This window comes from Labrus bergylta, chromosome 19 (assembly GCF_963930695.1).
Source record: "Labrus bergylta chromosome 19, fLabBer1.1, whole genome shotgun sequence".
NCBI lineage: Eukaryota > Metazoa > Chordata > Actinopteri > Labriformes > Labridae > Labrus > Labrus bergylta.
In genome coordinates this window covers 6470812-6488225 of record NC_089213.1, presented here as the reverse complement: position 1 = coordinate 6488225, position 17414 = coordinate 6470812, and the positions used below count along the sequence as shown (strand labels likewise).

At 42.9% G+C, this 17414-nt stretch overlaps 2 protein-coding genes across 2 annotated transcripts; one reads left to right on the top strand and one right to left on the bottom strand.

Annotated features, from left to right (window-relative positions):
* Window positions 1-184: 184 nt before the first annotated feature.
* On the top strand, window positions 185-13922 carry abcf1 (ATP-binding cassette, sub-family F (GCN20), member 1). The gene is made up of 27 exons (XM_020646644.3): window positions 185-366; window positions 2568-2617; window positions 2803-2880; window positions 3174-3306; window positions 4145-4179; window positions 4279-4359; window positions 5217-5267; window positions 5528-5614; window positions 5788-5847; window positions 5929-6015; window positions 6182-6277; window positions 6471-6593; window positions 6938-7038; window positions 7167-7252; window positions 7349-7488; window positions 7661-7809; window positions 7908-7991; window positions 8767-8891; window positions 10112-10224; window positions 10313-10487; window positions 10627-10701; window positions 10890-10960; window positions 11069-11101; window positions 12527-12695; window positions 12840-12904; window positions 12996-13068; window positions 13545-13922. The coding sequence occupies exons 1-27, from the start codon at window positions 306-308 to the stop codon at window positions 13709-13711; spliced, it is 2568 nt and encodes an 855-aa protein (XP_020502300.2). The 5' UTR covers window positions 185-305; the 3' UTR covers window positions 13712-13922.
* On the bottom strand, window positions 13920-17390 carry mrps18b (mitochondrial ribosomal protein S18B). Its single transcript, XM_020646645.3, has 8 exons — window positions 17355-17390; window positions 16909-17016; window positions 16284-16452; window positions 16112-16209; window positions 15885-15953; window positions 15702-15768; window positions 15518-15577; window positions 13920-14209 (listed from the first exon to the last, which is right to left on the bottom strand). Exons 1-8 carry the CDS (start codon window positions 17373-17375, stop codon window positions 14013-14015), a joined length of 789 nt encoding a protein of 262 aa, XP_020502301.2. The 5' UTR covers window positions 17376-17390; the 3' UTR covers window positions 13920-14012.
* Window positions 17391-17414: the final 24 nt, after the last annotated feature.

The following is a 17414-nucleotide window of genomic DNA, read 5'->3' as shown; positions in this document are numbered from 1 at the left end:
TGAGGATTCTTTGTCAATGTGTTTTCCAATAATTTAAATAAAATAATAAGGCGAAATGGCGATGAATATAAATCTGTCAAATCACACTGTAGTACTGATCTAAATCCAGCAGGTGGCAGCAGGTTGAGAACAACAGCTTCAGAGAAGAAGAAGAAGAAGAACGACAGTCTGTTGGCTTGCCGGCATGACGTCATCATCATCACGGTGCTGGGCCGCAGTACATGTGTGTGTGTGGATGATACATCTTACTGAATAAAAGAAGAATAAACCTGCTCATCTTCGTTATTATCACTTAAAGTCTCAACATGCCGAAGAAGAGCAAAGAAGAAGCGGAGTGGGTGGGCGACGAAGCGGCTCCTGCGGCCGGTAAGAAAACGTTTAAATGATCGGTTTGGAAGCTAACAGGTTCAGTAGCATCACAGCTAACGTGAAGCTAGCTCGACTCCGCAGCGCCGAACCCCGTAGAAAAATGTACCAAATGCACCTTAAACTTCCCTTTTCACGACTTTATTTAAAATGTCATAAACAAGTGAATGCTTTGCACGTGTCGTGTGTGTCTTCTTATTAAATCCGCTGTAATAGATTTAATATAATGTGAGTTATTTCTGTGTAATATCCACTTTTACAACTCACATGAAGCGAGATAAAACGAGGCCTTTAGCGCGATTATCAAAAGGTGAAAGTGTTACCATGAGTCAAACCAACCATTTAATCTTTATTATAACACAACAAACTCTGCTGGAAGAGTTAATAGTTGGATTAAACTGAATACGTTTTGCAAAAATAATCCTAAAGCTAATAATTATTACAACATTTGTGAGTTATGTTTGTTGCACGCTGGGCTCATTTCCAAGTTCAAATTAAATGATTTCTGATTCCTGATTTTTTTTTTTTTTTGTGATATTCAAAATAAGTGTAGCAGTAAACGAGGTGATGATTGATCACCTTTTTAAATGAAGGTGATCTCAGCTAACATTCCCCTGTCATGAGAGTCACAGATAGCGTTGAATGAACTGACACATGTGCCACATTTCATATCTCAGTTTAATCAGAGTCTCCATTAATAATTTAACTGTATTAAACAGTGTCCTGGTTAAATGAACTGTGTGTGATGTTAAACTGCTGACTGTCAGCGTGCAGCTCTTTGTGTGAGAACAAATAGCAGCTCTGCACACACCTCTGGTTTCATGGACTTTTGTGTGTTAACAACAGCTGCAGCTTTAAATCTCCTCAATCACTCAATCAAACTTTATTTATACACCACCTGTCGGACAAAGTCAATTGCAGTTTTAAAGTGCTTTTACATGAGAGAGGAGAAGTGATTGACAGTGTGTTAAAAATGATTTAAAGACGAATTCAATAAAAATAATAAGATAAAGGAGACGGTGAATTAAAGTTTAACAAGCAATAAATAAAAACATTTAAAATGTTTGTAAAATACGGTTGGATAACGACGGCGTTCAGATTGATGGCGAAACATCACATGGACGTAAATATTGCGCTTTGAAGTGGCCGTCTGAATAGGGCTACTGTTTGTTTTTTTAAATAATACTTTTTATATTTTTGATTTTGATATCCTTTATTTATCTCTGAGGGAAATTCGGGTTTACACTGTTATTTATGGGGACATGCTACTCACACACACAGGCCCGAATCACACACATACACAGGACCTGTGGACATGGAGAGATGTCAGAGTGGGGCTGCTACAAGCTGCTAAGCAGAGAGCGCACCAGAGCAGTTGGGGGTTCGGTGCCTTCCTCAATAGCACCTTGGCAGTGCTTGACCTGTCACCTCTCCAGCTACCAGACAAACTTCCAGATTTGATCCGCACCGGGACTTGAACCACCGACCCTCCGGTTCTAAAACCAAGTCCCTACGGACTGAGCCACTGCCGCCCATGTATAGGCGCCTCTTAAAACACTCAAGGTCTCATTACAAAAATAATAAAGCTCAGCCGCCATCAGCCCTAGCCCGTTTCAGACTGCTGTTTCAAGTTGTGACATTTCGCCTTCAATCTGAATTTCGCAGAGGGGTAATGGGGGGATGTAGTTATCCCCCCCTCTGTACCTTCTTCAGGGTTAGTAACAGAGCCAGCAGCCAAGCACAGCGCTTTTTTTTTTTTTTACCCAATTTGACTTTTGCGAATAAAGTCAGTCTAAAAAGGGCTACCACGTCGTTGTACCTTGTTATTGACTCTGCGATGGTGTAATATTGGTGCCCCAGTCTGTGATTTTTACATTGCATTTCGGCGTTGCAGAATCGGGCGGGCGGGCGGGCGGGCGGGCGGGCGGGCGGGCGGGTGGGGCAGTGAGTTTGATGAAGGATGAGACCTGAGAGTGCGGGTGGGTGTGTTGATGTGCAGGAGTTCAGAGAGGTACAGAGGAGCGATGTCTTAAGGGTGACGAGCAGAATCTGGAAGTCGATATTTAACCGATGAAGATGCTGAAGGAGTGATGCGGTTAACGGAGGGGGTTCTGGAGATGATGACAATGTTTGTTTTTAGTGTTTGTCAGTGCTCAGTATGACCACTAATGATTCACTGTCTTATTTTATTTTTCCTCCAGTTGAAAAGACGGTGAAGAAAGGGAAGGGTGCAAAGAAAGGCAAAAAGAGCGTGAGTACTGACGATGATTTATCTTTGATTAAACGGTTTCACAGCTCCTGTTTCATCTCCGACAGACACCCTGTGAGAGAGTTCACATGTGGATGTTGTCTGTGTAGAGGTTGTGTTGTTGTCTGGATGTTGTGTGAATGTTATGTGAATGTTGTTGTGTTATGGTGTGTGCTGTTTCCCTGCAGTTCTTTGAGGAGCTGGCCACGGAGAGTAAAGATGAAAAGATGGAGGAGGCGTCTGTGAAGGAATCCCACAGTAAACAGGTAACCTTTTCAAGTGTTTTGGTTAGTTTGAATGTCATGAGACAGCTCTCTCCAATGTTTAGAATTTGGACTGCAGTACCCATTTTAAACACTAGGTGTCAGAGTTACATATTGCTCCTTTAAGTTACTAACTAGTTTACATGTTTAGTTTAGAGTAAACTTGACACCATAACTTCAGACAGAACGTAAACAGAGCTGCCGTAACAGGACACACCTCCATTAAACCCCTGATGGTTTAATGGAGGTTTAACGATGGTGAGGTCGTTGCTGACGTGTCAGTTTGTCTTTTTCAGCCTCAGAAAAAGAAGAAAGACCGGCGGAAAGCAAAAGCAGCAGACGATGATGACGACGACGAGGATGTCATGCTGAAGCTGAATAAGCTCTCAGTTCAGGCCAGTGATGAGGACGACGAGGACGAAGAGTCAGGTGAGGAGCTCCAACACGGAGATCATTGTCATCATATCTCGTGTTAAGATGATTAAACATTTAAACATCGTCAGCCCCAAATTTACTAGTTGTTGTAAAGTGATTATTATTGAAATAAAGACACTCGATGCTGGTCAAATGTTGTGTCTAAGCTGTAAGTCAGCCACCTGCCACTAGGTGGGGCTGAAGGTCCAGTAAATGTACCTGCTCACCTCAATACACTGCCTGGACACAAACCAGCACAGTGGATGGATCAATCGATCAGACTTTATTTGTAGTGCACTTTTCAGAAAGTGATGTAGCACAACCTGGACTGGTCGCCAGCCAATCACAGAGCTGACACATTTAGAGCAATTAAGATAAGATAATCCTTTATTTATCCCACAATGGGGAAATTTACGAATTAAGAGTCACTAATTAACCTAACCAGCATGTCTTTGGACTATGGGAGGAAGCCGGAGTACCCGGAGAGAGCCCACACATGCACGGGGAGAACGCGTAAACTCCACACAGAGTTCCATTTTCAAATTTTTTTATCAGACATTATTCTCCATTAGTCGCTACCTATAATACGAGTGGTGAGCGACAGCGGTGTGAAAATGGTCTTCTTGTATCATAACAACAGACTACCGCCGCCTGCTGGCATGGAGAGTTATTTCCTCTCACGCATGTGCAGAACGTACGTGGTCGTTGGCCGTCGGCTGTAGTCTTTGCCGTCTGCTTGCTGTGTGAGGGCCTTTAGACTTGTTAACTAGTCTAGTTTAAATTTCCGTTGAATCCTCAGGGAGGTTAAGTTGCAGGAAACATCCATATAATGTTTTTATGTTCATGTCCACAGTCATCGTCCCGAGCAGAGGCAACAAAAAGAAAAAGGTAAACTGAACACTCTGTACTATATACACTCTGATGAAACACACTGTTTTTATCTTTTATTCTCTGTTTCATCACGGGATCATCTTGTGTGTTTTTCAGGGGGGAAACATCTTTGCAGCTCTCAGTCAGAGTGGTGATGAAGAGGAGGAGGGTGATGAAGACGAGAAACCAGTTAAAAAGGTGAAATGTTCTCGGAGTGTTTCATATTAATCTTCAAACAAGCAGGGATGAGGTGATGTTTAAAAAGATTGAGCTTCTGCTAGTTTAAACCCAGCAAATAAATTAACCCCTACAACTACCAATCAGGAGTGTGCTTAGGTTTAAGTCCCGCCCCTAAAGTACCTGTGCTTGTTTCAGAACACACCCCCACATGCAGGGACTCTGTAGGAGTAACCGTTAAAGAAAGAAAATGCAATTTTTTTTGATCCAGCAGATGTCGCCCTTGAGCACCAGCATAAAACCAAAACAACTAGCATGCTAATGCTAGTGATCTTCATTATGCTCGTATCTTCACACTGCATGTAAATTTACCCGAAATGACCGTGATCTAGAAACGCTTACATGACATCCAATGAAGCAGTGAGTACAGTATGTTATTCTTCTTTTCTCTAGTCCCTCAATTAAACAAGTTTTATACGCGAGGGGAGGAGTCAGCCGGCCCGTGATGTAAACAAAGCTACAGCTAGGAAAGCTCGGAAAGCATCACAGACAGCGGGACTCCAGTGTTAACACCCATTGTAGACAGTCATGACTCAGTTATTTTCAGAGGATATGCTTGATTTCTGCTACATTTAGTGTGAAAAATCACATATTCTGCCTTTAAGTTCCCAGAACTAAAATTAGACGCAGGTCGCTGCTAGGTCATCCAAGGGTTCCTGGTCTCTGTGAAGAGTTCCTGCAGTGGAAACATGACTTTTATTACATATAATGAACGTCTGACAGTTTAAATATTTAGATGTGTTTCTGATAGATCTGTATGTAGTAGATCTGTATCTGATAGATGTTTGTGTATCTGTATGTGTCTGTGTGTGACTCAGGAGGTTGAGAAAGCAAAGAAAAAAGACAAACCAAAGCCGAAGAAAGTGAAGGTGGGTGTTCTCCTGCATGTTAATGTTTCTCCTTCTCCAATTAATAATCAGTAAACATACTGATCCATAAATCACACAAGTGTTGTGTTTGTAACGATGTCTCTGAGTTCACCATCTCTGTGAGAGTGACGTCGGCCCTGCAGGACAGAAAACATCAGCATTTCAGAAAATGGTTGTTTTTTTTGACCCCTTAAGGGCCACCGTCTTTTTGTGGATGTGTTATAGGTGTCACATGCTGACTTGTGTGTGTTTGTCGTCAGGCTCTGTCTGATGAAGAGGAGGAGAAGGAGAAGGAGGATGAAGAGAAGGGTTCACAGAAGAAGACGACGACAGAGGTTAAATCGAAGGTGAGTGAAACAGAACCGTGAGATCATGACACATGACTCCGTCGTGAGGCTGTGAAGGGGGAAACAACTTAAAAATAAAAACACGAGGGATGATCTGATTCGATAAACATTTGAATTTAGTGTACGAGTCATGTGAGAGTTTAACTCAAGTCATTTAAAAAAATGTTTTTCAGTCTCCAGAGAACGATGCTGTAGATGAGAAGCCCAAGAAGCCGAAGAAGGAACAGCAGAAGGTGAGTGCTGGTGCTTGAATTCTGCTGTTTCTCATGTTCAGTTTTTACAGGTAACATTTGTGCCTGTGTGTTTACCTGCAGAAAGTGAAGCCTGTCGAAAGAAAACCCAGTGAGGATGAGGAGGAGGAGGAGGAAGAGGAGGACAGTGATGGAGGAGACATGATGATGGTATGTTGGTCCTCCACACAGAAAGACTCTTCCTCTACTGTTTTAGGAGTTCTGTGTTCACACCTCTCTTTGATGTGATTAAACTCTTCTTCTCCTCTTTCATGATTAACATGAGCTTTCTCTCTCTCTCTCTCTCTCTCTCTCTCTCTCTGTGTGTGATCGTCAGAGTGCTGAGGATGCGTTAGCTGAACAGTCAAAGCAGCAGGAAGACGACCCGTTCGCCAACCTCAGCAAGAAGGAGAAGAAGAAGAAAAAGAAGATGGTAAGTATTTTGTTTCCTGGTGACGATGTTTTTCTTTGTCTCACTTACCCGATAAGTCACGGTGAGTCGATGTGGGCGGAGTTTTCTTGATGTGAATAAGCACACATGTTGTGTTTTTAACAGATGGAGTATTAGCTCTATGGTTCATGTATTTAGTGTTATATTGTTTGTATTTCTCTGTGTATGATGACAGATGGAGTATGAGCGTCAGGTGGCCAGTGTTCGTGCTCAGAACGCTCTGGAAGGAGACTTCTCCATCTCTCAGGCTGAGATGTCGTCCAGACAGGCCATGCTGGAGAACGCCTCCGACATTAAGGTTCACTATTTATGATTTCACATATAAAGGTTCAGATTTAAAAGTTCGGTGATGTGATTCTTCTGGGTTTAAAGCAAAGCCAAAGATTGTCAGATTTGAAATGTGAAATACAAGACTTTAAAGGAGCAATCTGTAACTCTGACACCTAGTGTTTGAAATTGGTACTGCAGTCCATATTCTCAATGTTGTCGAGAGCTTTTGCTGCATTTTCATCTTTTGTCAATCACATCCGTTTTGATAGAATGGTTCAGTGTTTATGATTTCAGACGTAAGGTTGATCTGGTTGTTATTGTATGTAAAAAAAACTTTACATACAAAACTTAAAACTTGTGTTTCTTCTGCAGTTGGAGAAGTTCAGTATTTCTGCTCACGGTAAAGAGCTGTTTGTCAACGCCGACCTTCTGATCGTGGCCGGGAGAAGATACGGTCTGGTCGGACCCAACGGGTAAAAAAAAAAAAAAAAACTCAGATTTCACTTTGTTTGGTTAACTGTTTTGACCATAAGCTAATCATCATCAGCTGTGTGTGTAACCATGGTAACAATACACTACGTTTGTTGTTCTGATGTTTCAGTAAAGGGAAAACCACGTTACTGAAGCACATCGCCAACAGAGCGCTCAGTATTCCTCCAAATATCGACGTGCTGCTGTGTGAGCAAGGTGACTCACCTGTCTACACGCCTGTGTCTAAATATCTACAACGCTCTGTGTACTTAATATAATACTGCTCCCCTGTCCTTCCGTCGGTCTCTGCAGAGGTGGTCGCTGACGACACTCCGGCGGTGCAGGCGGTGTTGAAGGCCGACACTCGGCGTCTGAAGCTTCTGGAGGAGGAGAAACGTCTGCAGATTCGTCTGGAGCGAGGAGAGGACTGTGTGGCTGAGAGGCTGGATAAGGTGAGTGTGTCTGCGACCACCAGAGTCAGCAGGATGATGGTCAGATCAAACAGAACCTCTGCCTGATATCTGACGTGTTTACAGGGAACAGATGCTTCAGTCTTTATTATTTCAGATACAGTAAGAATGTGTCGGTTTAACCTGCCTCTCTGTGGCTCCCCCCCCCCCCCAGGTGTACGAGGAGCTCAGGGCCATCGGGGCTGCTGCGGCGGAGGCTAAAGCTCGTAGGATCCTGGCTGGTCTGTCGTTCACCCCCGAGATGCAGAACAGACCCACCAAGAGGTTCTCTGGAGGCTGGAGGATGAGGGTCTCTCTGGCCAGGTAAACCAGCAGACATACTGGGTGAACTGGTCCCACAGTATGAGCCAGATAGAAGCTGTTTTTTTTTTTTTTACCTGTTCTCCCCCTCTGATCCCCAGAGCTCTGTTCATGGAGCCCACCCTGCTGATGCTGGATGAACCCACCAACCACCTGGACCTGAACGCCGTCATCTGGCTCAACAAGTACGCATCACACATCCCACGTTACTACATTTTTCACAGCGCTAATAACTTAAGACAAACAAGGACGCAGTCTCATTAGCGTCACCTTTGGTTTTAGAAGCAGATGTTTGAAGCCCATCGGTGGGGGTCGCCATATTGGAAATGCTGTCTCAAACCATCTTTCAATCAACCTAGAAACAGACAAAGATTCAGAGCCTGACAAACAGCCACAGCACGCCAGCCTCTCAGTGTGATAAGCCACGCCCCTAATTATAAATACCATAAAATTCTTCATAAAATAAAGAATTCACACCCCGTACACTGAGTGTGTTTACATTTACTTTTTGTGTTTGTGCACGTGAACAAACATCATATCTCGATTTCTACAAACCGAGAAAAGGTCTTATCCCAATTTTGCTTCCTGGAGAACTCTGAAAAAAAAACTAGTACACGCCTTACTCCGATTTCTGAAAGCTGCCTATTACCTGCGCAGGCGGGGACTAAGCCAAGCCACGCATCAGCAAAACAAACATGGCAGCGGCAATGAGAGCGAATCACTTCTGGAACGAAGGAGAAACTGAGTTTTGTCTTTCGCTTTTGAAAGAATTAAATATCTGTCAGGTGATGGCATGTGTAGTATTTTCTGTCGCTCTCTTCTCCCAATGCTAGAAATGTGATTGATACTGCTGGTTCAGGGAGAACAGTCTCCATCTTTGAACTCTTGTCGTCATGCTGCCGTGTGGAGAATTTATTATATTCATAATGTTTATCATTTCAATATGACTTTCTGTTACAGCTACCTTCAGGGCTGGAAGAAAACTCTCCTCATAGTTTCTCACGACCAGAGTTTCCTGGACGAAGTTTGTACGGACATCATCCATTTAGACTACCAGAAGCTCTTCTACTACAGAGGGAACTACTGTGAGTGTGTCACACACAGACCTGTGTGTGTCTCTGTGTGCTTAATATCACTGCAAACATTATGTTATTTATTATAGTGTTTTAAACTTCAAACTGTTAACTTTGCCTGCTGCCTTGTTCGGGACTCTCTCGTTTCCTCGTGGTCACATAAAGGTTAAAAAAAAAAAACATGATCCTTTAATACACATGTTGGTCGTTTTACTTTATATCACAGAGTTCAGTAAATGTTTCTTGAAAGGAAGAATGTGCAACTTTTTGATCCAGTAGATGACACCAAAACAAACTGCTGTTTGGCCACACCTCCTCCATACTGAAGCCCCCGCTCTCCTCCATAGACACACCTCCAACCCCCCTACTCGAGTTTGCACAAAGGAGTTTAGTTAAAAAACGAACTTAGCCCAAGCTGCATTGTTGTGTTAGCATGCTAATGTTAGCACTCTTTAGTTAGCGCATAGCTTCACATTGCATGTAAACTGACACAGAATGAGGGTGGTCTAAAAACTCTTACTAACATTCAAATAATCAGTGAGTATGTTCTTCTTCTTGAGATGAGATTCAACTTTATTGTCATTACACATATACAAGTATAGAGTAACGAAATGAGGTTTGGCATCTCACCAGAAGTGCAAATAAGCAGAAAGTGTCTGTGCTATGTACAGTAATTACAAAATTTACAGATGTAGACTAAAAAAAGTGAATTATTAGGTATATCTGGATGGCTGGATTAATGGGCTGCTATAAATATAAGTGTATTTTTAGGATTATAATATACAGATTAAGGTGCAGTGAGCATGCTATACTAGTTTACAGATAATATAAAGAATATGGACATAATATGAACATACTATAATACAGGTGGATGAGAGATGTGTGTGTGTGTGACCAGGAGGAGTGGTGGGGGGATGATGGGTGTGAGGTGATATGCAGGGGAAAGTCCTAGTCCTAGACAGTCTCTAGTCCTTTACTAAAACAGCTTTTATACACAAGGGGAGGAGCCGGCTGTCCCGTCCATGTAAACACAGCTCTGACAACAACACAGCCAGCGGGACTCGAGCTTCTCACTCATTGTAGACAGTCATGACTCAGAGACACATTTACACAGGATAGACTTGATTTTTTTTGCTGTATTTGTGTGAAATGTTGCACATTCTTTTGTTTAATGAGAAAACAAGCTGTTGTTGTTTCCACATAGTAACCTCTGAGCTCTGTTTGTGTTTCAGTGACCTTTAAGAAGATGTACGTTCAGAAACAGAAGGAGCAGCAGAAACAGTACGACAAACAGGAGAAGAAACTCAAAGAGCTGAAGGCAGGGGGCAAATCCACCAAACAGGCTGTGAGTGGGACCCCCTCCATAAATATAATAATGATTATAGAAATCGATAATGCTGTATTAATTAAATATGTATGTTTATAAATCTCAGGAGAAGCAGACAAAGGAGGCTCTGACCAGGAAGCAGCAGAAGGGGAAGAAGAAGGGACCTCAGGAGGAGGAGAGCCAGGACGCCACAGAGCTGCTGAAGAGACCTAAAGAGTACACCGTCAAGTTCACCTTCCCCAACCCCCCACCTCTGTCGCCCCCCATACTCGGCCTGCACAGTAAGAACACCTGTAAACCTGTACACTCCGCTGTGTCTGTCAACATCTGGCAGAGTCTCTGTAGCATGTTTGATGAGGGGAAGAAATCAGTGTCCTCTCTGTGTTTGGATTTAAACACGATGTCTCCGCCTGTGCTCAGGTGTGGACTTCTGCTACGACGCTCAGAAACCGCTCTTCAAAAACGTCGACTTTGGAATCGACATGGACTCCAGGAGTGAGTATGACCTCTGTGGTAGCCTTCAACTTTGTTAGCTGTAACTTTAGGCTGTATGTACAGATGGACAGCGTGCCTCAGCCTCCTCCTGAGAAACATGACCACGCTGATTCAGACTCAGTTCTGATGTTCTGTCTTCTCTTTTATTATCAGTAATAATATTCAGAATGTGTTTGTCCCTCCTGCAGTCTGTATTGTGGGTCCTAATGGGGTGGGGAAGAGTACTCTGCTGCTGCTGCTCACTGGGAAACTAAACCCTGTGAGTATGACAAGTTTCAAATGCTACTTTAATAAATAAATCAACCTGAGAATATTTAATAAGACAGATTATCATACTGACTGACTGAGCTGTGTGTTTGTGTTTCAGACTAAAGGAGAGATGAGGAAGAATCATCGTCTGGTGAGTATCTCGCACTGTTTCTGCTCTAAACTGTTTTCTTATAAAGTCTGACAACATAAAAACACGTCTTTACTCCTTTTTTAAGAGAAAACCTATTCAGACTGAAAGCCTTTGGACACCGAGTCTGGTTTTCTTTCACCGGGATTGACGCATGTTTAAGAAGAAATACGATCTCATGTTGTTTTAATCTTCTTCGCAAACTGACTCTGAACCTTGCGTTAGTTTCATTTTGTTGGAACAGGTTTGATTTTCTGTGGGGTGTTTTTGTATTCCAACCCTGTGTGTGTGTGGCTGGCTGTGTGTGTGTGTGTGTGGGGCGCTGTGCATGTGTATGTACCTACCTCAAACATACTGCCAACTGCTGTCCCTGATAAGTTGCTTTGTGGACATTAGTGTTCAAACTGGCGATCGGGATAATTTTACAGCTCCTTTTCAACAATCACTCTCGTTATCACCATGTTAAACTCTCCTTTATCACCAAGCGAAACTCTTCCTTATTGACAGGCGAAACTCTCCTTTATCACCAGGCGAAACTCTCCTTTATCACCAAGCGAAACTCTCCTTTATCACCAGGTGAAACTCTCCTTTATCACCATGTGAAACTCTCCTTTATCACCAGGTGAAACTCTCCTTTATCACCATGTGAAACTCTCCTTTATCACCAGGTGAAACTCTCCTTCATCACCAGGCCAAACTCTCCTTTATCACCATGTGAAACTCTCCTTCATCACCAGGCCAAACTCTCCTTTATCACCAGGTGAAACTCTCCTTCATCACCAGGCCAAACTCTCCTTTATCACCAGGTGAAACTCTCCTTCATCACCAGGCCAAACTCTCCTTTATCACCAGGTGAAACTCTCCTTTATCACCAGGTGAAACTCTCCTTTATCACCAGGTGAAACTCTCCTTTATCACCAGGTGAAACTCTCCTTTATCACCAGGCCAAACTCTCCTTTATCACCTGGCCAAACTCTCCTTTATCACCAGGTGAAACTCTCCTTTATCACCTGGCCAAACTCTCCTTTATCACCAGGTGAAACTCTCCTTTATCACCTGGCCAAACTCTCCTTTATCACCAGGTGAAACTCTCCTTTATCACCAGGCCAAACTCTCCTCGCTCTTGACTTGTTTTCTTGTGGAAGGACCCTGTTTTATTTCTTCAAGGAGTGAAAGAACCTGAAAAATCATCTTCACTGTTTGATCCCTCTGTGTGATGAGTACGACACATTTAGTCTCATGCTGCGAGTTTTCACAATGAATAGATAAATAAACACAGACTGTGTGCAAAGACCTTGAGGCTGCAGGAGTCATCTCCCCACCTGTCTCCTGTGCTGTGATTTAGTACTCGAGTGCAAGGCTTGGATCCAAGTTCGTCTTGAAGTTTTCCATACTTTATCATTTAAGATTTAACGTTTGTGTCTGCAGAAAGTGGGCTTCTTTAACCAGCAGTACGCAGACCAGCTGAACATGGAGGAGACCGCCACTGAGTACCTGATGAGGAACTTCAACCTCCCCTATCAGGACGGCAGGAAGTGTCTAGGCAGGTTTGGACTGGAGAGCCACGCCCACACCATCCAGATCTCCAAACTCTCAGGTGACAACACGGAAAATCAGAACGTCAGAATAATAGTCGGAACGTAAAGAGTGTCACTGTCCGATGTTCTCTGTGAGTCTCTTGAGATTGTGTCACGTTCAAACACTGTGGGATTTTCTAACTCTCCGTGTCATGTGTTTTTAGGAGGTCAGAAGGCTCGAGTTGTGTTCGCTGAACTTTCCTGTCGTCAGCCCGATGTTCTCATCCTGGTGAGAAACTCTCCCCTAATTAATACTTTGATCTACTCACTCTTAAGTGTGATGATTAATTTTGACTGATCAGTGAACGTTTCTCTGACAGGATGAACCCACCAACAATCTGGACATCGAGTCGATCGACGCCCTCTCAGAGGCCATCAACGAATACAAAGGAGGTGAGAACAAGTTTTTGTTTTGAGGAACAAGGAGTTGTGAATTAGAATGCAACATAATTAAGCGCAAATGGCGCATGAAATTGTCCTTTGCTCGAGCTACAATTGCCTGTGTCCTGCATTGTTGTGTTAGCATGCTAATGTTAGTGCTCTTTAGTTTAGTGATCTGAAAACACTTGTATGACATCCGAATAATCAGTATGTTCTTCCTGTTCTCGCTAGTCCTTGACTAAAACAGCTTTTATACACAAGGGGAGGAGCCGGCCGTCCATGTAAACACGGCTCTGACAACAACACAACCAGCGGGACTCGAGCTTCTCACTCATTGTAGACAGTCATGACTCAGAGAGACATTTACACAGGATAGACTTGATTTCTGCTGTATTTGTGTGTAAAATGTTGCACATTCTTCCTCTAAAGAGGCGTCAGTAAGATGTGTACGGAGTCACATTGTTAATCTGTGTGCGTGTGTGTTTCAGCCGTGATCATTGTGAGTCACGACGCTCGGCTCATCACAGAGACTCAGTGTACGATGTGGGTGGTGGAGGACCGCAGCATCAACCAGATCGATGGAGACTTCGACGACTACAAGAGGGAGGTGCTGGAGTCTCTGGGAGAGACCATGATCAACAAGGTCAACCCCTGAACTGCATCACACACCTGAGCTCTCTCCGGACTCGTCCTGCTCCTCATGTGGACTGACAGCATGTTTCTCTTCTCGGTTCAATAATAAAACACAGATCTGTATTCGGTCTCTGTTCTGGACTCATCCTGCAGGTTTTTAACCTGAGAACGTTTTTACCTGAGAACGCCTGAACACAGAGCCTGAAGGTCAATAAATAAATCATCTATCATCAGCTTTTAATGAGCAGATTTCTTTATTTACACCGACATGAACATCGTAACACACGTGATGATGTCACACAGCATCACCCGTCTCCTCTTCATCACTTCAGGTACGCTCCGTACGTCTTCCTCACTTTGGCCACCTCCCCCTCATCAGGTGTAATGTCACCGTACCAGGTGTACCAGCTGTCACCTGACATTAGGGAGGGAGCAGGGGGGGTGGAGCCCACTGCATCATGGGAGTTGGAGTAATCTTCTTCTAAAAACTCAACGTATGGGATCTGAAAGGGGAGTAGACCTGAGAGAGAGAGAGAGAGAGAGAGAGAGGGTGGGTTAGTGACAAAACTAACTGGGTGCATCCGAATTGCCAAGTACCTACTCAATCTGGCAGTAGACAGTACCGACTATCCGTGCTATCGTTTGTTTTGATTTGGAGGCGCACGTGAAGTGAAGATTTACGTTTAATTTCGCAAAGCATTGTGGGTGGTAAAATACAATTAATTTCCTGAAAACACGCATCCGATCCATACTGCATAAAACCCGGAAGTTAGTATCCATGTTGAAATGTTCAGTATACTGAGGTGGACACAAAATTCCTACTAAATGACCACGAAAGTTCAGTGTACTGAAACTCACTACTAAAAAGTACGTACTGCCTACTGAACTGTGAAAATTCAGAAAGGGCCATTGTCTCGCTATTCAAGCATCCAGTGTGTGAACGTGAGAGGCGACCTTAACTGACCCCTGGTGGGTCTAATGAGGACTAGTGAGGAAAGAAGCACAGGTGGCGTTTCTTATTATATATTTCAATAAGATCATTGGATGTAATGCAGAAGTATTTAACATCAGACTCAGTATATGTTTAATATGAGTTTACATGATAATCAGCTGATCCTTTCAGTTTTCTAGATGAATCAGGGATGTGATCCGCATTGGACAAAAAGTTAACTCATGAAGGTAGAAAATAAAAAGTATCCAGAGATCTTATCAGACATGAGGTGTTTACCTGATAAAAATCATAATTCCATATTGATGATCTGAAGTTAATGAATCTGGATTTCATCAGTAACTTTAAATGTTTGTCATAACAAATACAGCAGCAGGAGTGTGCCGAGTGTCTCTGATCTTAAACTGGGAACGTGCAGAGAAAAACTGGCAACATGGACGGATAAAGTTTATTTTAACATATGTCAGACTGAAAGTCGAACACAACATACAACTCAGAGTGAACCCTGGGGCGCTGTTGGCCTAGTGGTTACTTCGGGCGGCCCATGTACGGAGCCAACAGTCCTCCTAGTGGACGGCCCGGGTTCTAATCCGCATGTCATCCGCCACTCTCCCTGATTTCTGACTGTCCAGCGCCTTGTCTCTAAATTAAGGCATAAAAAGCCCCCCTAAACAACAATAAGTGAAATCCTGTTGCCAGCAGGTGGCGCCACAGAGTGAAAGGTGCTGACCTGTTTTCTTCTCTGTAGTTCAGACTTTAATAATTGTGTCGGAGGTAAATAAATAAAAGTAACTGCAGGAATAGAAGCCTTTGTTTTGGAACACCGTAACCGTTACATAAATACACACACATACATGAAGTTTGTTTACGGTGACGTACCGTGATCTCTGGACGTGTTGATCGCCTCGGTCAGCTTCTTCTGCTGCTTCATACACACACCTGCACACACACAACATCTGAGTTATCACCTGCGCAAACTCAAACACCTCTAAAAAAAAGATTTGTAGGTTGTAGTGTGAGTGAGGAGGGAGCGGTTTGAGAGAGACCGATACTGTGGACTCACCTGTTCGGGTGGGATCATAAACCTCTCCAGTGTGAGGGCTGATGAACTGCTGCAGCAGCTTCACATTCTGCAGAACACACAGACAGGTGAGCTTAGCACAGGTAAGCTCTGAGTAGGTTTGTTATAAAAACCAGACTTAGATATGATGCGAGTAGAAATGAATCCTCTGAGATGTAAACTCACCTGGTGATGGATGACAACCTTCGGATCCCGACATATTGGGCAGGGGTTCCCACAAACCTTATCTCCTCTCTGCAGAAACACAAACATGTGACAGTCACTTTAAATCTGTCTGACCCATGGGGATTCTTAAAATTAAAGTAACATGAGTTAAAACTAATGTAAACTGGATTAAGATCCATCTTAATATGGATTCAATGTAGTGCAATGGATTAAAGTAGAATGTTTACAATGCAGGTCTTGCGGGTCTTCTGTGGGGGGATCCCTCCTTTGTGGTTCCTCCTGTACCCGGCCCACACTGGACTGGTTCCATACTTGTCTGTGTACTCTGTCAGGGGGGGACGATAAAGTGTTAAACCCGCTTTTAAGGCCAACAATGAGACTGTCCGCTTGTTCACTCACCTTCACTCTCCAGGTATTCCCAGGGTTTGTCCTTGTACCGGGACTGAGCCTCAGCAGCCTGAGGAGTTTCTTCATCATGCAGCGAGGCCGGGCTGCTATAGAAGCGACAAGGAGGTACACCTGGACATGGTCTGACAGGTAACCTCACAGGTAACCTCTGCAGACATGACTAGAGGAAAGAGAACATCACATCAGCAAAGTCATCCTGAACACCTTAATAACTTGTGCTATATAATTTAAGTTTATTATTATCCAAATATAGTATGTAAACATAACTTTAAAAAACAACAACTTTAAAACTGTCTTTATTAAAAGCCTAACTTGTAAACATGACTGTAACTCTTAAACTGCATCCATCACTGTTGTTATTGAATGATTTCAGAATTTTCTGCAGTTAGCTGACGAAACCACTACTATATATATTATGTGTTACAGCATTCACTGTGTTTTTAATTTAAAAAAAAAACATTTAGAATTTAATAAAATTAAATCTTATGGAATATGCCCTTACGGCACTGTTGCTGTTGACTAACGAGCTAGAAAGCTAATCAGAAGACCTGATAACTTCTTACACATACAAATAAACGGAACGCGAGTATATCAATTGCATGATTTAAAATAATACCTGATATTGACGCAACGGGAGAGTAATTGATGGCGATAAACGACACAGAACCTTCACAGCGCCGTGCATGGAGGCGGCCATTTTTCTTCTGTCATGAGGGCAGTAGACCTACGTCAGAGTTTAAAGACAAACATTATCCTATCAATAACCACAACAATTATATTCATATAAGTAACATTTTTGTTTTATTTTTACATCAAATTATTCCTCAACGAATACTTATTTGTTCATAAAGCGTATATCTAGTGTGCTGCATTGTCTTTATGTCCAGTTTTGTTTTCTGTTAATAGATCACCTGACCATCACGGATTGACAGATGGACATAGGCCTACCACCAGTCGCCATTTTGACAACCTATTACTAACTTAATATGTATATGAAATAACCTCTAAAAAACAAGTATCTCGACAGTTTCTGAAATAATTTTTCATTCTTTATCAATTTACGTTGAAAAACGTCGACTTCATGGGGATTTCATCGAGTTATTTAACAATAACTACTCGCAA